Below are 21,790 nucleotides of genomic sequence, written 5' to 3' on the forward strand. Positions count from 1 at the left end.
ATTAGGTGAGACATTGGTAAAATTGAATATTAAGTCATGCAATTTAGCCTCCCCAAAAAAGCTCATTTCATCTTGGGCCAAATTAAGAGACAAAAAGTTGTCCAGAAGAAGAATGGTGATAAGAAATCTTGGGGGATATTAAAAAGTTAAACTTTATATTCCTACATGGGAAGATAATATTTCTAACTTATAAGAACTTTCTCAGTAGGGCAGCTGAAAGGAATATATTTAGAGAGCACAGGTATGAATTGAATATGAAGGGATGATATCTGTAAAGCATTTATTTTTTGTTTATCCTTTTTTTTGGGGGAGCAGGCAGGGTGGGGTGGCTTATGTCTGGGGACGGATTTGGGCTTGGGGCCTCCTGGGTCCAGGGCTGATGCTTTGTCCACTGTGTCACCTAGGTGACCCATGATGACATCTTTAAAATAAAGTTAAGGGGTAAGAGGCATGCACTGGAAGAAAGAATAAGGGAGAGGTGGAAGTGGTAAAGTAGCTCACATAAAAGAAACAAGAAAAAGAATATGGAGTGACAGGGAAGATGGGGAAGGAGCAAGGGAGTGAGTGAGCCTTACTCTCATCAGAGTTGTCTCAAAGAGGGAATAACATAGACACTCAAGTGGGTATAGTAATATATTTTGCCCTGAGGGAAAGTGAGAGAGGAAGAGGATAAAGGACGGAAAGGCGAAGGAAGGAAGGACAGATTGGGGGAGGGGGCAATAAAAAACAAAACACTTTTGAGAAGGGATAGGGTGAAAGAAGATAGAAAATAGAGTAAATATCAAGGGGGAGGGAATAGGATGGAGAGTAATACAGTTAGCAATAGTAACTGTGAAAGAAATGATGAACAGGATGCTATCAGAAGGATGTATGAAAAATGCAAACCATTAACAGAGAAAGAACTGATAGTATCTGAATACAGATTGAAATATAATTTTCTTTTTTAGTTCCTCTTTCTAAAGTTATATTGTCTATTTTCTTTCACAACTTGACTAATGTGAAGATGACTGTACATACATGACATATTGAATTGCTCGATTTCTTAGAGAGGGTTGAGGAGGGAGGGAGAAAGAAAATTTGCAACACAAAGTTTTTTAAAAATCACTGTGAAAAAAATTTGGGATTTTTTACATGTAACTTGGGGGAAATTCTAAATTTAAAAAAAGAAATAAAAAGAAAAAAGAAGAAGAATGATAGTCCCTCTCTCTTCTACACTGGTAAGGTCACATCTAGAATACAATGTTCAGTTCTGATTAAGTGAGCACAACCAGAGGAAAATAACCAGAATTATAAAGGGACTGAAGACTGTTCAATTCAACTAATATTTAGTAAATATCTATCAGGTATTGTGCTAGGCACTAGGAATACAAAAGAAAAAAAAGGACCCCTGCCTTGGAGGAGCTTATTGGAAACATAAGGAAGTACCAATAAAAGTAGCTACAAAGTCAATGCAAAGTAATTAGGGGATAGCAATAATAGCTGGGAAGGTTCAGATAGACTTCCCAACAAAGGTGGCTCTTGAGTTGTGCTGTATAGGAAACTAGTGAGGCTTCAAGGCAGTGATGAGTGCATTCCAGACATGGAGGACAGCTTTTGCAAAGGCCTGAAGGTAGAAGATAAAATGTCATGTACAGGGAACAGCAAATTGGTTAGTTGGGCAGGAAAAAAGAATGCAGGAAGAAGAGTGATCTACAAAATATCTGGAAAGGTGGGCAGGAGCAAGATTGTGAAAGGCTTGAAAAATAGTCAGTTAATGAACATTTATTAAACACCAACTATGTACTATACATTGTGCTAAATGCTAGGGATATAAAGAAAGGAGACAACAGTCCCTGCTCTCAAGGAGTTCACAGTCTAAAAGAGGAGAGAACATTCAAACAACTATGTACGAACAAACTACAGAAAGAAAGAATTAGAAATCATTTCAGAGGTGAAGGTAATAGAATTAAAGGAGAATGGAAAAGGTGGGATTTTAGCTGGCACTTGAAGGCAGCCAGTCAGCAGAGATGAGGAGGGCAAGCATTCCATGAATGGGGGGCAGCCAGTTAAAATGTCCAAAGTACAGAGATAGAGTATCTTGTCTTAGAAACAGCAAAGAGAGTGGAGCAATGAGAGGGAGAGGTAATGAGGAGCCAACAATGACATAGGCTTCCAGCAAACCTGGGTGACTGGGAGCATGATGGTGCCCTCAACAGTAAGAGACGGCAGTTAGGAAGAAGGTAGAGTTTGGAAAGAAAGATAATGAATTAAGCTTCGGGCAAGTTAAGTTTAAGATGTCTATGGGACATCCAGTTTGAGATATCCAATAGGAAGTTAGAGATGAGAGATGGGCTCAATAGAGTGATTGGGGCTGGATAAGTAGATTTGAGAATCATCATAATTGGATGATAATTGGATCTATGGAAGCTAATGAAATCACCAAAGGAACTAGGATAGAGAGAAAGGAGAAAAGGATGGAGGAACAGAAGAGTTTACATTTGATCCTGAAGGCAAGAAGCCAATGGAACTTTCTGAGTAGGGCAGTGGAACAATTATACCTGTACTTTGGGAATACCAATCTGGCAACTATATGGAAGGTAGATTGGAGAGGTAAAAGACTTGAGATACAGAGACTAATTGGAAAATTAATGCAATAGTCCAGATAAAACATAATGAAAACCTGAACTAGAGTGGTGGATGTGTGAATGGAAGATGTGAAAGAGATTGTATAGGTAAAATCTACAAAATCTGACAACTTGATAATTGTATGGCTTACAGAAATTAGTTGAAGAACTATGGATATTTTGTCTGAACGATATTTAGGGGTAACATGGTAATAGTCTACAAGCATATGCAGTTTGGTGGTGCAGTGGCTAGAGGAAGAACCTGTACTCTGGAAGATCTGAATTCAAATCCTGCCTGAGGCACTTATTAGCTGTGTGACTGTAGATGAATCATTTAAATTCCAACTGCCTCAGTTTCCTCATCTTTAAAATGGAGATAATAATAGCACCTACCTCCCAGGATGGTTGCATGGATAAAATGAGGTCATATTTGTAAGATGCTTTACTTTAAAGCACTATACAAATACTAGCTATTATTGTTGTGTGGAAGAGGAACTAGACTTGGTCTACTTGGCTTCAGAGAGCAGAACCAGGATTAGTGAATGGAAGTTACAAAGAGTCAAATACTGATTCAAACATATAAAAGAATTTCCTAACAATCAAAGCTATCCAAAATGGCAACTACTTCCAGTTGAGCTCCCTATCACTAGAGATGTTCCGTTAGAGGGTAGACAATGTCTTCTCTGGGAAATTATAGAAAATATCTCAAAATTGGGCAAGAGGCCCAATTCCTGTGTTTTATAACAAGACTCAGTTTTCACTGAAAAAGGATTCCTGGAGAAGTTGAGGGGTTATACGCAATTGATCTTCTCCTGGTGGGGTGAACTCAATCAAAAGTTACCAATCATTTAACTTCTCAAATGTGTTAACAGCATTTTAGTATAATTATTTATCAACACTTAACACTCATATCCTCCTCCTTCCCCCACCCAAAGCATGTGCAAATACATGTATGTACACACACACACACACACACACATATACCTTCACTGATATGTATCTGAACAATAGGTTCCAAAAAAGGAGGCAAGGACTGGCTGTTAGCTTTTAACAAAGTAGAAGCCTCTTGATTCTAAACCAGCCTTACCCTTAAAAGAGGCAAGTACCACCCTGCCCCACTGCTACCAAAAGACTGGTAACATCATCTAATGTGGTGCAATACACAGCATGGGAGGAGTGGACAAAGGATGGGCTTTGGGGTCAGAAAGGGGTTCAGGTTCTTCCTCAGATAATAAGGGTATCACTTTTTAAGCTATAATAGTTTACAAACAAAACTTAAGGTTTTGGAGGATGTCCTTGTGACCCTGAGCACCTGACAACATTCTAAGACTATACCTTGCTGACAAGGTGTCAATCTGCATTGGTAGTAGTTACTCAGCAGGAGCCCCTTTTGCCAACTAAAATACAAATCCAGATTTTAAAAAATGCTATACTGAAGAGGGGAGAACCGAGGAGCACTTGTATACAATGAGAATTTTGCAACTAAATCATCTCAAATCACTTCCAGCAGTAATGATCTCTGAACTACTATCAAGAAGCTAGCAAAGGGAGTGCAATTGCTGTGGAACTTTTCAATTCTTTTTTGCCCACCATGGCTTGGCTCAACCTGAAACATCAGGAAGAATACAAGGTGAACTCCAGCAAAAAAAAGTGCCTTTGTCTCTTCCTCCAGGGCATCTTAGCCAGAAGGCAGCTCCCTGCTCCATCTGTTCCTCTAGCTATTCCCAGCTGCAGACCATACTTTTCTATAGATGCTAAATGGAAAAGGACCTTTGATCTCTGAGGAGTCAGGCATTAGTGCTTGTACCAGATATGCTACTAACTACCTATATGACTTTGAGCAAATCATAACCTACAGTACAAGTGCATACTTTTCTCATAGATAACAAAGCCATATAAATAGGTTTCCTTCATCTTCCCAGTTATTTTCTCCTATGAAATACTGGACACCTTCTCCACTGCTATTCTTCTATGAAATGAACTCTACCACTAACAGGGTGTCATCCCCTCTCCTTTCCTTAGATGTCCCAGAACCCAACCATGATGCCTGGGAAGCAGGAATACTTGCTACCACTGGGAATGTCCTCCCCTTTTGCCTTTCTCTCTTGACCTGGCTGCTTGGATGATGTGAGTAAGCACCTCTATTACTTGCAATGAGATTGAGGACCACCAGGCATTACCATCTTCCCTATCTCCATAACCCTTCAGTCTCCCAGCACTTCTGACCTAAACTTTAATCTAAGAACCCCTAGGCCTTTTCATGTACCCTGCACTACTGCACCTGTAGTACATCCAGCCCTTTTATGTCTGTCCTACAATTGAACTTTCTTTTATGTGCTGACTTCCTGTATTAAAATTTTATTAGAAATCCTTGAAGGTTTGCTTATATTTATATTACCCATGATTAAAATAATGCCTGACACAAAATTAAGTGCTTAATAAGTACTTTTTTGTTTATTCATGAACTTATTAAATTATGTCTCGCTTAACAGTTATATCTAATTATATTCTCTACATCACTACATAAACACACACACAAACTCCATTTCAATGTAAAGATCCTTTGATCAGAACAGCAAGCCAATGGAAAAATATACTCTCTCTGGTCCCTGCTAATTTCAATCCACTCTGATCAGCTGCCTATCATACCATGATATTAAGCCATGGTTCTTGTTGTTCATTTGTTTCAATCATATCTCACTCTTTGTGACCCCTTTTGTTGGCAAGGATACTAGAGTGGTTTGCCATTTCCTTCTCCAGCTCATTTTACAGATGAGAAAACTGAAGCAGAGTTAAGTGACTTGCCCAGAGTCACACAGCTAGGAATTGTCTGAGGCCAAATTTGAACTGAGGAAAATAAGTCTTCCTGACTGAAGACCCAGCCCTCTAACCACTGAACTACCTAGCTGGAGAAGGGAATGACAAACCACTTCAGTATCTTTGCCAAGAAAACCCCAGATGGGGTCACAAAGAGTGGGACACAACTAAAATGACTTGAAAACAACCCAATTGCCCCCTAATGAATCTTTGGAACCTGGGGAATAACCTAGGGGAAACTAGGATGCTTTGCCAGTTTCTGACCCAGTAAAAAGTGTTTGCTTATCCAAGGAATATCTCTGGTATAGGAACATGAGAGAAAAGACATTGGGATTTGTAATCACCAAGTTCCAATGTCTTTTCTCTTGCCTACAGGCAATAGGCATAATAATATGGAGAAAGAACAATGCTATCTGAACCTACAATGGTAACTGGGACTCCCTTGGAGAGAAAATTATAAAATTCTTGTTTCCGGACCAAGCTGGGAAGGAATAATAATGCAGGGAAGTATATAACACCTCAAGGAAAAAAACATAGTATGATGCAACACCAGAAGATCTATGCCTCCCACCAGGTGAGAAAGCTCCTGGTGTTTCCTGCCTAGCACCTCTGTTAGAGAAACCTCTGTAGGGTGCTATGCTTGACACTGGCTGCTGTAAACTGTACAGATTTGTAGGAAGCACCACAACAGAGGCAGATGAGCTGATCCCAGGAATTACATGAGGCAATGCCTGTTAGACATTGGGAAGTTGTCAATTACTAAGACTTTCTATAGGTCCTTGGAAAGAGATTATTCATTGAAGGATGTTATTTTCTAAGAACTCCTTTAAAGTTCTATTTTGTTTCCTTCTAACTTGCAATAAAATGTTCATTTGTTAATTTTGTACCCTCTGCATGAGAGGAAAATTGGCATCACCAAGATGGTAGATGGTATTAGGTAATGATTGTCAATGATTTTCTGAGTCAGGGCTTTGAGTCCCCAAAGTGAACAAGCTGTTTCAGTTGAGAGCTTCTGTCAAACTAGTGTATCTCAAACCGTTCGGCATTTCACCTTTGGCATAAAGTGGAGAAAAATTTTTTTAAAACTATTCTTTCACTTTTTTTTGCTGAATCTGACTAGTATTTACAGTAGTCTGCTGTTACTGATTGCTCTGACCTGAGCAAATTAGCACCAGACAGATCCCAAAAGTGAGATGCACTGGGGCAAGATAGCTGAAAAATTGTATCCTGAGAGCCATTGGGACATGGGAGGTCAGGAACAGCTTAGATATGGGTTGGCAATTAGCAGAGGGAAATTTCTGGGGAGACACAGAGGAAAGAGTTGGACTTAATGGTCTCTAGGTCTCTTTTGGCTCTAAAGCTTTGTTCCTAGAACTAAGGTTTCACTTAAGAAACTTGGCCCAACTCCTTACATGGAAACCAAGAAAACTTCCAGTTTTATTATAGAAAAGGGAGATTCACCTAGGAATTTCAGACTCCTCTAGAGCTCTTACCCAGAAGTTACATTAGACATTTGTTCTTCCATCAAGAATATGAAGGACAGGGGCAGCTAGGTAGCGTAGTGGATAGAGCACTGGCCCTAAATTCAGGAGTACCTGAGTTCAAATCTGGCCTCAGATACTTAACACTTACTGGCTGCGTAACCTTGGGCAAGTCACTTAACCCCAATTGCCTCACCAAAAAGAGAGAGAGAGAGAGAGAGAGAGAGAGAGAGAGAGAGAGAGAGAGAGAGAGAGAGAGAGAGAGAGAGAGAAAGAGAGAATATGAAGGACAATTTAGGAATACTGGCTATAATTTGGAATTGTGCCTAAAAAGCTATAAAACTATACATACCCTTTGACCTAGCAATACTGCTCATAGGTCTGTATCCCAAAGATATCAAAGAAAAGGGGTAAAGACCTATTTATACAAAAATATTTATAGCAGGTCTTTTTGTGGTAGTAAAGAACTGAAAACTGAGAAGATGCCCATCTTGGAGAATGGCTGAACACATGGTAGTATATGATTGTGATGGAATACTATTGTGCTGTAAGAAATGATGAGCGGGATGCTTTCAAAAAAACCTGGGAAGGCCTATATAAATTGGTGCAAAGTAAAGTGAATAGAACCAGAACATTGTATACAGAAATAGCAATATTGTAATGATGATCAACTGTGAAAGATGTAGCATTGATCAAGACAATGATCCAAGACAATTCCAAAAGACTCACAATGAAAAATGCTATCCACCTTCAAAGACAGAACTAATGAACTCTGAGTACATTGAAGCATATCTTTTCACTTTATTTTTCTTGCATTTTCATGAGGGTTTTTTTTTCCAACAAGGCTAATATGGAAAAGTTTTGCATGACTTCACAAGTATAATTGATATTATATTGCCTTTTCAAAGGGTGGAAGAAAGATAGAAAAGTGGGAGAGAATTTGGAACTCAAAAAATTTTTAAATGAATGTTAAAAAAATTTAATGTAATTGAGAAATATTTAACAAAAATATATATAATCCAAAAAAAAAAAAAAACCCCTGCATGTTATGTAACAACACTAATGAGTAAAGGGCTGGGGTAGAATTTATTATATTAAAAAAGCAGGGGTAATAATCATGAGCTCAGACAAAGTTAAAGCTAAAATATATTTAATTAAAGGAGAAAAATCAAAAAACTACACTGTGTCACTAATATTATTCAGTATTGTTTTAGACCATTTAAAATAACAAGGTAGTATAAAATACCTGAGAGTAAACCTGCCAAAACAGACTCAGAAACTACATTAACATTAACATAAAACACTGTTTATACAAATAAAGTAAAATTTAAATAATTGGAGTAACATTGTTCACTGTTATGTAAAGCCAATATAATAAAAAATGACAATTTTACCTAATTAATCTATTTATTCGATGCCATCCCAATTAAATTACTAAAAATTATTTTACTGAGTTAGAAAAAAATAACAAAGTTCATATGGAAGAACAAAAGTTCAGGAATTTCAAAGAAACTAGGGAAAAAAGTAAAGGAAAGAGATTCAGCAGTATCAGACCTTAAACTATATTATAAAGTGAAAGCATTGTTGAAGTGTTAAATGGATAATTTTGATTATTTTAAATTTAAAATTTCTTGCATAAATAAAACCAATGTAGCCAAGAATAGAAGGACTGCAGAAAATTGGGGTGGGAGGGAAATCTTTCATAGATAATCTCATATAGGATGTGATTGAGTTTGAATACAGCTGTATTGTAGGAAATGATGACCTGGTTGATTTAGAAAACTATGGAAAGACTTGGACCTATGAAGATGATATCCACTTCAATGAAAGAGATGGCAAATAGAATTATGCATAGTACGATCTTACATGTATGTGTTTTGAGTGTACACATGTGCATTTTATAGTTATCTATGCATATGCATATCTATGTATATAAATAGATACATAGATATACATACATGCATGTGTGTGTGTATATATATATATATTTAACAAAAATATATCTATAATCCAAAAAACTCTGCATGTTATGTAACAGCACTAATGAACATTTCTTTCTATCTTATACATTTTCAAAGGTGGATAAAACAGTCTTCTACCCAATATCTATATTATCTATTATCATAGATTTAAAGCTGGAAGGGACATTAACATCATTGAGTCCAACAACCTCATTTTATAGATAGGGAAAGTGAAGAGTAGGGAGGCTGAGTGACTTACCCTAGGTCCCACAGCTAGTAAAGTGCCTGATGCAGGATTTGCACTCAGGTCCTCCTGGTTATCAATCCAGAACTCCATTCATGGTGCCACCTAGCAACCTCTACAGAACAATGGAGTTGGGAACCCATATTTGGGGCAACTAAGGTAAAGCTAAATGTAAGATTTTGGAGACTTCCCAGGAATAAAACTTTAGCATGGAAGCATTATGAGCCTTGTATGTGGAACAGAGTAAACAAAACCAAGAGAACAGCACACACAATGGCTATAGTATAGAAAATGAAAAGGACAATACAAAGAAGCCAAATTTCCAGCAACTAATGAGCACTCTTAGTTCCTGACAACACGTAAACTTCACAACAGAAGGGAGAACAGTGTTATGAAGACCATGTCAGATATAATTATGCTGAAAAAGATTCAGATATGTCTCAACTTTAAATTTATTTCTCTTTCACCATATCATAGCTGCTTCATCTGGGCTTGCATAAACGGAACACACAGGAACACATAAATAAAAATATGAAAAGATTTTGGGCAGGAAGAAACTGATAAAGGGCCTATAACACCAGATGGTGGGTTCTGAATGCCATACCAAGAAGTTCATTGGTTATAGCTAGTTCACTAGATGAAGATGCCACCAAGTATTTTTTTCAAGTTGGATGCCAAGAGTAACCAAAATCCTGCTAAGAAAATAATTCCCACTTGCATCAAAATGGCAAGCTGCTAAAGTTTGATGAATGTTTTTATATTAATAGTAATTCAAGATGCCTGGAATTTGATAACTGTGCAAATAACCAGAAACCAGTAAGTGCATTGCAAGTTTTATTTATAAAGGTTGGAACCAACATGAATATTAAGACCTTTAAAAAGTTTAAATTAACTAACACAATGTAAGGGAAAGCTGCACAAGAGATACTATTTACAAAAGACAAATAAAACTACAGAAAGTAAAGTTGCATTCCAAAATAGGAATAATGAAATATATACTGTCACCAATCACTAATAAAATAATTTTGTAAACATCAACCCAAATCTGCTATACTCACAAGTTTTGTTGCTGTTGTTTTATGGTCTTTTTTTCTTAAGGGTAAAAAGAAAAATCAACACACAATCTTTGGTACCATCTTTCAAAGCGATTTCTTTTTGGTTCCATTATTCCTCATGCAACGTCTTCAAGTTTAGGCCAAGCGAAAGTGACCACTGCCCATTAGCATGTTTCAATGCTATCTAAAAGGGGATGTCTGAAAAATGCCCTTTGGTTCAGATGCTTCCTCAAGTTTCAGTCCCTTCTGGAATCAGGTTGTTCCTTGTACCCCTTTGCTCCCACTCATACTGGACTTAGGTTCCTGGGAGTCCTTAATTTTTGCAAACACTTCAAGTGATACACTTTACCTGCCAGCAAAGCCAAGCCTTAATGAAGAATTTGAAAATAAGCTTTTAATAAGCAAAGGGTCACAGGCCTTGTTCTCATCCATCATTTCTGGGCTGTTGGGGATTTTTTTGAGTGAACTGAACAATTCCATTCTCACTCCTCTGTAAATCAATTCTCATTTTTAAAGGACCCTCAGAGAGCCACCATATAATTTCCTCCCTACAACACATTTTATTTAACAACATTTAAGGACATGTCCTTTCATTTTCACTTTAGGGAAGAGATAGTCCTCTAAGTTGTCCTCCTACAGAAAATCTAATGCCAACCAGAGTGCAGAGCTTTGTTAGGAAGTTAAACCACATGACAGATGATAAAACTCACTTCTCTCCTCTCAGTAGAGAGGTGAGGGACCACAAGGGTAAAATGGTATAATCTAGTTAGTATGTGACTTTGTCCATTGGTTTTGCTTAATTGTTTTTCTTTCTTAAAAGGAAGAATTCAATGTGGTAGCGTGTGTGTGTGTGTGTGTGTGTGTGTGTGTGTGTGTTGGGGGGTGATATTGGAAATGATTGGCATAAAAAAGGAAAATCCACTAATAAAACATTTTTAAAAGATATTCAATCATGTGCTTGAAGGCACTCAATAAGTAACTGGCTTATTTGGCACCTTGTTCTAGTTTCTGAAGTATGAAAAACTTAGACAATCCAGCAGTATACTTTTCCCTTCTCCCTCCCCATTGCCAGTGCCTTCCTTCTGAGATTATGTCTCATTTAAACTGCATATATCTAGTATGTACATAGGTGTTTGCATGTTCTCTCTCTCTCTAGAATGTGAGCTCCTTGAAGGCAGAGAACATGTTTTTGTCTTTCTTTACATCTTCAGTGCTTAGCACAGTGCCTGCCACATAGAAAGCCCTTAATAAATGCTTGTTGATCAATCAATTGATTGATCTAAATAGGAGTGAGTTCCTCCTAATACGAAGATTCTAGGATTGTGTAATTCTTATTCCAATGACCTCATTTTTTTAGATGTACCCTATATATCTAAGGGATTTGTGATTTTTCAACATTGTTTCTAAATACTGCTTGTGCGGTAACATGGGCAGAAGAAGAATACTTCATAACTGGTCCTTCTACTCATGTAAAGACATTTCCACTTCAAGAACAAGTATCCAAGATTGTACAATGTCACCCAAAAGTGGCTACGAGTTTCTATCATGGAAGCATATAGATAACAAGGTGAACTGTCCAAACTTTGTTCTTAAAGAAACATTTCCGAAATGTCCCAGAAGTCTCAGCAATATGTTGTGGTGGAAAAGGGTACCAGGGAATGAGAAGCCGGAGATCTGGATCATATAGCCCTAGATCTTCCCTAAACTTCTAGTCTTTGGACCTCAGTTTACCTCTCTATGAAAATGAGGGGTATGGACTGGATCTCAAAGATCCCTTCCAGCTCTGAAATTCTCTATGCATGTCCATGGGTACAGCATTGGTGATGGCGATCTTGCCTTTGTAGACAGCTTTCCGGTAAAGTAGGCGCTCTGAATACCTGGGTTTCCAGCTCAGCTACTAACTCACTGTGTAACCAAGGACAGACCACTGAACTCCTCAAGGCTGTTAGTCCTACCACCTATAAAATGAGTTGAGTGGACTTGATGAGCTCTAAGGTCCTTTTTCAGCTCTGATGTGCGATGGTTTCTTTCAGTCACCTTGGCACAAGGGCTCTCTGAAGTATCTGCTCTTCCAGAAAATGGGGTTGTTCTTTCTTTCAAATGTGACGCCCAGTCAGAAAGAAAAGTGGCCTGTCTTCTTTGGCATTGGCTGTCTGGAATTCATCCCGAAGCCTGAACTGCCACTCATCTTCCAACTCTAGGCGTACAACTGTCTGACGGAGTGAGTTACGATCTTGACAGATGACGCACAAGGTGGCACCTACACAAATGAGAAAAAGAAAGAACAACAAATATTTTTTAATCTAATATTTGTACACTGTTTCTGATTTGAATAAACCTCCTAATTCCCAGGAATCTCGTTGTCAAGAAAATCATTATCCCAAAAGTTATTTCAGCCTTAGTACTCATGCCCAATCAGTACACTCTGTCCCTATGATTGGTGGGCTAGAGCATCCATTTAGAGAGAACTCCCCATCTGCTGTGAATGATTTTGTTATTTTCATCAATGCAATGATCCAAGAAAACTCTGAAGGTATTATGAAAAATGCAATCAATCTACAGAGAGGGAACTGATGGTATCTGAATACAGATTAAAGCATAATTTTTTGGGTTAGTTCCTTAACTGAAGTTTTGTTTTTGTCTCTTTTGTTTCACAACCTAGCTAATGTAGAAATGTTTTGCATAATCATTCATGTATAGCTTATATTGAATTGCTTGAGTTCTTGGGGGGGGGGAAGAAGGGAGGAAGAGAATTTGGAACACAAAGTTGTTGTTTTTTAAATTGATGTCAAAATTTGCATTTTACATGTAATTTGGGAAAATAAAATTCTAAATGTAAAGAGAACTCCCCAGTCATACTTTTTGCATTTCCTATTCGGCTACACTCCTATGGACTGAACTCCATCTTCTCCACCTCTCTCCCCCCTTTTCAGCTTCCTTTTGTGTGTCATCTTGATCCATTAGATTGTAAGCTCCTTTGAGGGTGGGGACTGTCATTTTTTTCCCATTTGTACCACCATTGCTTAGTACAATGCCTGACACACAGTAGGCACTTAATAAATATTTATTGACTGAGTACAAGGGCAGGGCTACAATATTACCCCATCTCCATTTAAAAGGAAGTACCTTTGTTAGGTAAGAACAAGTCCTCTACTCTCCTCAAATAAGTAAAAACCATAGGATGAGGGACTTTGGTTTTGTTCTGAAAAACTTGTATAAAAAGAAGTATCTGTCTCAGAACTGGAGATTCTGAGGGTCTGATGATCAAAAGGAAGGAAAGGGGACATCCAGAGCTGAGCTGGAAAGAAACAGCAGCCCAAGGGCAACCAGTGAGAAGAAAGAAGGTAAGACTAAAATTTGCCAGAGAAGGGAAATAAAAGGAGGGCCATCAGCCCTACAGGCATTTCAGAGCAGAAATCTGGGATTTATTTTAAAATGTTTCCTTAGGCGGCAGCTAGGTGGCACAGTGGATAAAGCACTGGCCTTGGATTCAGGAGGACCTGAGTTCAAATCCAGCCTCAGACACTTGACACTAGCTATGTGACCCTGGGCAAGTCACTTAACCCTCACTGCCCTATAAAAAAACAAACAAAAAATAAATAAAATAAAATGTTTCCTTAAAACCCCATGGAAGTATGCAGTACAAGTATTACTGACATCATATTACAAACAAGGAAATACATTCAGAAAGTTTAAGTTACTTGCTCAAGGTCACATGACTAGTAAGGCTCAGAGCCAGGATTTGAAAAACCCATATCTCTTGACTACACATCCACCATTTTTTTCTCATACCCTGCTAAAGAAACAAGTATGTGTGAAAATGACAATTGTGGCCTGAGCTGTGTTTTCAACCACAGCAAAGGATTCAGCCAAGATGGAAAGGGTCCCATGATAAAATTCTTTGAAAACTTATCATAATAGTAGAAATGCTAATGACCAGATACAGGAATTAGAAGTAGGAAGAAAGGGAACTTAGAAGAGAAAGAAAGAGAAAACAACATGGACAAGTCTACACAATCCCCCAGCCCACCTGACCATATATATATATATATATATATATATATACACATATACATATACATACAGAGAGAGAGAGAGAGAGAGAGAGAGAGAGAGAGAGAGAGAGAGAGAGAGAGAGAGAGCGAGAGCGCAAGAGAGAGAGCGAGTGTGAGTGATAGACTGGACCTGTGAGTTCATTAGTATAAGGAACTCCCATGAGAGGATACTCCCTCTACCAATGCAGGGTGGAAGCTTCTCTGAAGTGTATAATCTCAGAGCATTACCTGGAGCTCTGAGAGATTAAGTGACTTGTCCAAGGTCACATAGCTAGTAAGTGTTAAGTGTCTGAGCCCGCATTTGAACTCAGGCCCTCCTGAATCGAGGGCCAGTGCTTTATCTACTGCGCCACCTAGCTGCCCCTGTCTGTACTAAACTTTTAGCAGTTGGTATATGCTGGCTTAAATTGTTATTATAAATTTGAAAATAAGACAACCGAATAAGCATAAAGAATAAGATATAAAAACCCTTAATATTTAGTTAATGAACTAGTTATAGACACATCCTATCTTCCCAACTAGACTATTCAGTGCTTGAAATCAAGGATTATCATATTCATCTTTGTGTCCAATCCAATGTCCAGCAACGGGCCTTCCCGACTCTTTATTTCAGTGCTCAACCTGCCTTCTCTTCTCTTCCTTCCTGTCTCTGAAATAGAGCCCACTCGGTACCAAGCTAACTTCTACCCTGAATCCCATCTTCTCCAGGTTCCTGCTTCATCACTTATCTCTGCTCGCAAGTGACTTTGCACACTTTTAACACTTGCCACTGGCTCCTTCCCACAACAAGCTCTAAAGTTCCTTCCACTTCTATACTTTATGATCCTCTATTAAAAAATCTCAAACTTAAAAGGAAGAAGCAGCATAGTAGATTGAGAGCTGGCTTCAAAATTAGGAAGACCTAGGTTCAAGTCTTGCTTCCAACATATATTAGCAGTGTGACCATAAGGAAACTACTTAATCTCCCAGTGGTCCAAGTAATTCACCCAGAAGTTCTTTGTATCATTGAATTCATAGGTCCAGATTCTAGCCCTTAAATCTTAAAAAAAAAACAAAAACACTTTCCTTCTCCCTGCTCTGATCTCAGCTCTCTTTTTCCATAGAACTTCAAGAAAAAATCTGCACACAATGTCTTCATTTTCTTATAAACTACTTACTTCTCTACAAACCCTTTCCTCATTTCAATCGGGCTTCTGTCCTCACAGCTCTCCAGAAACTGTCCTCTCAAAAATGGCCATTGCCATCCTTATTGCCTCATTCTGCAGCTGCCTTCTCCCTTCATGCCCATGGCTCCCTACTCCCACTGGTGAATTCTTCCAGGATTCTCCATTATAAGAAGTGGCACAGACTGGTCATCCTTCATTCTCCAAGCTCCAACCCCCTCCCTCCTCAATTTTAAGTTCCTTTTTGTGTGTTATCTTCCACCTTCAGAACATAAGCACCTTGAGGGCAGGAACTGTATTTCTCTTTGCTTATCATTTTATCCCCAGTATTTAGAATAGTGCCTGGTACATAGGCCCTTAATAAATGCTTGTTGACTTATTGAATTGAACTGTCTCCTCTGGAGCATTTGACACTGTTGGTAACCCTTCCTTCTTTAATATTCTTCTCCCTTTGGCTTTTGTATCTCCTCCTAACTTCTACCCCTCTTCCCTAACTATGCTTTATCTCTTCAAATCCCTACTCAATTACTACCTTCTTCAGGAAGCCTTCTCTGAATCCCCCAAGGAAATGCTTTTTCTTCCTCAAACCTCATGAAGCACTGTGGATGTGTGATATATTCTTACCACCCTCTGTTACAGTTACTGTATATGTAGCAGGGGAATAATCATGCATTCAATATAATTGGTAACTAAGGGTCTGTTCCCCCTGATGCTCAGTCATCAAGCATCTTGGACGCAGCCCCAGTCACTGGGACTAATCAGAGGAGTTTCTAGAACTTCCCCTCAGCCAGGGGCTGTGACACATGTCCACTGTATTGGGAAGCACTCCTTCCCACAAAGGTTCATGCTGTGTAATCTCATAAACTGCATTAGGAGGCTTAAATTGATCAGGGACTCCATCAATCACCTCTGCTACTTATAGTTACAATTTATTACATCACTGTTATTTAGACACGTACAAATCTCCATTTGTACACTGTCGGAGCCTTGGAAAAAAAGAGGCCATGGTTGATTTGTATTTGTCACTTCACCGACACCTAGCAAAGCAGACATTTAATAACAAGCTGCATGAATTAATTTGTGCAGTGCGTTTTTGTACCTCTATGATTGTGCAACCATTTAAACAACTTACCTTTCAGAAAATGAAACTTTTTCAAAAAGCTAGCAACCACAAAAGAGTCACAGAGGTATAACAGGAGCCCACTAAACAGCAGATCTGAGCAGCTGATATTTAAAGAATGAGGCCTGGAGCTCACATAACAAACAGCAACCTGAAAAAGGAAGAATCAGAGGGTGGTTAAAAAAAAAAAAAAAAGAACAAGCTTCCTTTAGTATATTTTTTTTAATCTAGCTAGCCCGCATACAAGCACACACATATACATACACAAAGAGTGATTAGAATTACAATATCTCATATTTGTATAACATTTTAAGGGCTTTAATAGTTTAAATAGTGTTCTCCCACTACCCTACAAAGTAGATAGTTCATGCATACCTATCCCCATTTTACAGATGAGGAAACTAAATCTCCAAGAGATTAAATGGCTTGCCCAAGATTACAACAGTTAAAAAAGCCAGAATTTGAAGTTAGGATGATTCCCAATCCAATGTTCTTCAAACTATATCATGTTGCATTTGTGAAACCATTTAATTTTTCAGGATTTTACATCAATTAAAACTATACTCTTTACTTTCACTGGAACCTTGGCCTCCACCCCTTGAACCACTCTGGGTGCTAATAAGCCAGTTTAGGCCTTATCTTTCTCACAACAAAGCCTCCATCACAATTTCTTGCCCTTTCAATACCATGGCCAATTCCACTCAAGTCATCATCTCCACCTCATCCCATTAGAACCTTGGACTCCATCTCTAGAGCCACCCTGGACTCTGAAAGCCCATCTCTGGCCTTATCATGTTGGGGACCTAGGCCTCTACTATACTTCCAGGCCATTTCTAAGCCATGTCACTTAGGAGTACCCCAGACCCCTTTCCAACTCTCCTTTAAAGGCTGTCTTCCCCCATTATAATGTAAGTCCTTTGAAGGTATTTATCAGTTTCTGAAACATCGTAAGCTCTTAATAAATGCTCTATTTATCTATCCTCCCTCAAGTGGAAAATTGAAGTAACCCTTCCAAACCTACATCCCACAAAATCATTCAAAGAAATCCATTCACTTGTTTTTGAACCTCTTATGAGTTGAGTACATAGCACTTATTTATACATCACCTGAGGTCCCAGATTAAGGTAACAATCAACGGACAGCACAGGGTGGCCATAATTCTTCAGTGACAGAGGAAAAAACCGATGGCTGTGGTACTGTAGGAATTTTTCAAGTAGAAGTTGTGCAGGAGCTGCAAGGAAAGTGTGCTTGCTATCCGGAGCACAAATGTACTGAGATGGTGCAATGGACACTGGGTTATCAGACACCTACATAAAAACACAATAAGCAACAGTCAAGTTAAACAATTGCTTTTTCATATTTATTAGGATAAGGATCATAGAATTTAGAGTTGAAAGTGAATTTAGATATTATCTAATCAAATCCCCTCATTTTAGACATGAAGAAACTGAGACCCAAAGATGTTATTATATATGTGGAGAAAACATGATACTAGGTGCCAGGGATAAAGAGATTAATAAGATACAGTCCTTAATTTTAAACTTAGAATCATGCCATGGGAGGGTAAGGAGAGGAATTCACACAAAGTAATAGTACAAGAGAATATGTCAGGTTAAAGAAGAAAGATACATGGCAAAGATGGAAATATTTTTTCTTGGAAGGAGCAGTGTGAAAACAGGCACTCCTAGCCATTGCTAGTAGTAATATGAATTGATCTGGTATGGAAATAAATTTAGAATTATGGAATAAAATCCAAAAATTACTCAGAAAAAGGCATATTTGTACAAAATATTTATAGCAGCTCTTTCTGTGGTGGCTAAGAATTGAAAATCAAAGGAATGTCCATCAATTTGGGGAATGGCTAAACAAGCTGTGGTATATGATGGTAATGGAATATTATTGTGCTATAAGAAATGAGAAGCAGGATGATTTCAGAAAGGCCTGGAAAGACATGTATAGTGAAGAGAGCAGAACCAAGATAACATTGTGCACAGAGACAGCAATATTGTTTAATGAAGAACTGTGAAAGATTTAACTATTCTCAACAGTACAATGATCCAAGACAATTCCAAAGGACTATTGATGAAGCATATTATCCACCTCCAAAGAAAGAATTGATATTGATTGAACAGAGACTGAAGCATGCTATTTTTTCACTTTCTTTCATTTTTTTCTTTTATTCAAGTTTTCTTATACAAAATGACTAATAAGGTAATGTTTTACATAATCATACATGCATAACCTATATCTGATTGCTTACCGCCTCAGAGAGTGGGGAGGGGAGGGAGGAAAGAGATAAAAATTGAAACCCAAAACCATAAATAAAAATGTTTATAACTTTAAAAAAATTTTTTGTTAAACTATTTTTTTTAAAAAAAAGAAAGAATGAGACAGATGTGGGAGATGCTTTGGAGGTGGTAATGGTAAGATTTGGAAAATGGAAGATGACACCAAGTTTATAAAAGTGAGTGGTTAAAAGGACGGTGGCACCCTTGATAGAATTATGAAAAATTCAGATGAGGAGTATGTTTGAGAGGCAAGATGAATTTTAGACATCTTGAATTTGAAATGTCTAAGGGATATTCAATATTTCAAATTAACTTGTAGGCCAATGGTGATATAGTACTAAAGCTCAGAACAAAGACTAGGGGTGGAAGTAAAGACCTGGGAGTCATTAGCATAAAGGAAATAATTAAACCTATGTCATCTGATAAGGTCACAAAGTAAAAGACAGTAAAGAGAGAAAATCCATAATAAAGCTTTAGGGTATACTCAGAGTGAATGGGAATGTTATGGATGATCATATAAAAGAGAGTTAGGAGTGGTCAGATAGACAAGAAGAGAACCAAGAGAGAGCAGTGTCATGAACACTCAGAGAGAAGAAAGTTTCTAAGAGAAAAAGGTAGTCAAAGGTGTCAAATATATGTAGAGATCTCAAGAAGGACCAAGATTGAGACAAGGCCTCCATTTTGGCAATTACGAGATCACTGTTAATTTTCAAGAGAACAGTTTCAGTTGACAGATGAGATCAGAAGCTATACTCAAAGAAAAAAAAAAGGTGAGAAGGGTGTAAAAGAGAGAACATGGAGAGCAGACAACTTTTTCTAGGAGTTTGCTTGGGGAAAGAAAAAAAATATAGAATGATAACTTGTCTGGATAATAGGGTCAAAAGAGGTTTTATGAAGAATTGGAGATGGACATGTTTGTAGACAACAGAGAAAGAAATAGAACAAAAGAACTGAAGATTAAGAGTGATAAGCGGGGTAAGCTTCAGAGAAATCTACCAGAGAAGATAGGAGAAAATGAAATTAAATGTGTGGATGGGTTGGCCTGCATAAGGAGAAACATTATCTCCTCATAAGAGAAAAGTGGAAATGAGGAGAAAATGGGGAATGTTGCCAAAAGTTTTTGAGATTTAGAGTAAGGGAAACAAGTTAGGCCAATAGACTTGGCCTCTATTTTCTCAGTAAAGCATAAGACTTGAGAGTGTGACATCTAGCAAAAATTTTAGAAACCATATTATAAGGGATGATTTAAGAGACCTTAGAAAGTAAATCAAAGATCATCATGAACCAACAAAAACAAATCATGGGAAAAGAAAGAAATTATGTCAAATGAACCTCATTTCCATTTATGACAAAATAGATTAAGGAAAGACTACAGACTATGCTGATAAATTAGGGAAATGCCTAGTATATAGTATGCCTTGCTGAAATCAAGGTAGCCACCTTGGCCAGAAACCCTGACCAAAACATCTCTCATTTCTGTCAAGTATTTCCTCGCTAGTTCTATAATTCTGAAAATTTTTACAAAGACAATACAGTGGGTATATGCCTTGTTCTCCAGTATTTTACAATTATGTCTGTGTTCTAGAGTGTTGATTCTGACTGTCACATCTCTTTGCTTACCAAGGAGATAAAATACTGGTTGGCTAAAATGGTTTCTGAGTTCCTTTATAAATTATTTATTTTATGGCATACATTATTCATATATAGAAATATTGTATGCATATTGTTAGCTATGATGTATAAATTATATATTAGATATAGTATATAATTAAATCAATATAAATGTGGTATATAAATATTATATTAATTTATTATTTATCTATATCAAATCATTTTAAACTATTAAACAAAAAGTCTATTTATCCACTAAAATTATTATGTAAAATTGCCATGTAAATACATGTTTACTATGAATTTTTTTCTGTTTTATTCATTTGTACTATTACTGCTCTCCATCTTAAGCACTTTTGTTATTGTTCTCTTTGTCCCAACCTTCTTCCAGTAAATCTTCACTACTATCCACTTGAAAGGCAGGCAATGTGGATCACACACAGGTTTAACACCAGCCAGTTTTAGGCCTAGGAATTACAGCTTACATTTAGAATTATATGTTATTTCAGCAGTTTGTCTTCTTGCTCTCCCTTCCCTATACAAGAATGCTGACTTTCAGAATATTTAACCTGATGCCTTTGGTTATTCAGAGAGTGAACCCAATGCTGATCATCTCGCTATCAGGGAAGAAAAAGTCTGGACTGCCTCAATTCCAGTGCCTCCAAGTTTCACTTTTCAGAGACAACCCATTTAATTTCTGTCACTGGGAGAGTAAAAATGAGCCCATGGAAAGACCAGGCTCAGGAATATTTTGTAAATTAATTGCAGCTGTCTATCCACCAACCCCCCCATAGTTCTGTGTTCTTTCATCATTGTGAACAATATGATGAAATGAGAACTCACTACAAAGGAATACAGAAGAAAACTCCATTTACATTCCTAAGATATACTGTCCATAATACTAGGCTTAATACTATTACTCAAATAGTACTTGGAAAAGTGAGTTTGCATGAGGAATACAACGTAGTTGAAAATGTCTTCACCTCCATGTGAATCCAAGTCTTTGAAATTTAGTATTCATAATAATGGTTGAATAGCATTACTCAATATAGAAATAGTGACTTTAAGTCACTAGAAAGTATGTTTACAAAGTACCTTTTAAATTCATAAGGTTTGCCCTATTAAAACTTTCTATTGCTTTTACATTGCTTCTTGTATTACTGACACCAGACAAATTAAATGGCTCACTGTTTCCCAGTCTCATCCTACCCTCTCTTGCCTCTTCTCTATTTATGTACTCAACTCTTTCTCTATAGTCAAAAAAAACCCACTTCTGCTACATTTTTGTCACTTGACATTTCTTTCTCTAAGTAGCTGGCCCAACCCGGGGCAGCTAGGTGTCACATTGGATAGAACACTAAGACTGGAGTCAGGAAGACCCAAGTTCAAATC

General features: G+C 37.6%; 1 protein-coding gene across 2 annotated transcripts in view; it reads right to left on the reverse strand.

Moving 5' to 3' along the window:
- Window positions 1-12,257: 12,257 nt before the first annotated feature.
- Window positions 12,258-21,790, reverse strand: part of GREB1 (growth regulating estrogen receptor binding 1) — a 147,822-nt gene continuing 138,289 nt past the window's right edge. For both annotated transcript variants that reach the window (XM_043987596.1, XM_043987595.1), the window contains exons 30-32: window positions 17,606-17,806; window positions 16,512-16,650; window positions 12,258-12,421 (exon numbers count right to left, since the gene is read on the reverse strand). In XM_043987596.1, the coding sequence (XP_043843531.1) occupies window positions 12,258-12,421; window positions 16,512-16,650; window positions 17,606-17,806 (504 nt within the window). The remainder of the gene's footprint in view (window positions 12,422-16,511; window positions 16,651-17,605; window positions 17,807-21,790) is intronic.

Source organism: Dromiciops gliroides, chromosome 2 (assembly GCF_019393635.1).
Source record: "Dromiciops gliroides isolate mDroGli1 chromosome 2, mDroGli1.pri, whole genome shotgun sequence".
NCBI classification, from domain to species: Eukaryota; Metazoa; Chordata; class Mammalia; order Microbiotheria; family Microbiotheriidae; genus Dromiciops; species Dromiciops gliroides.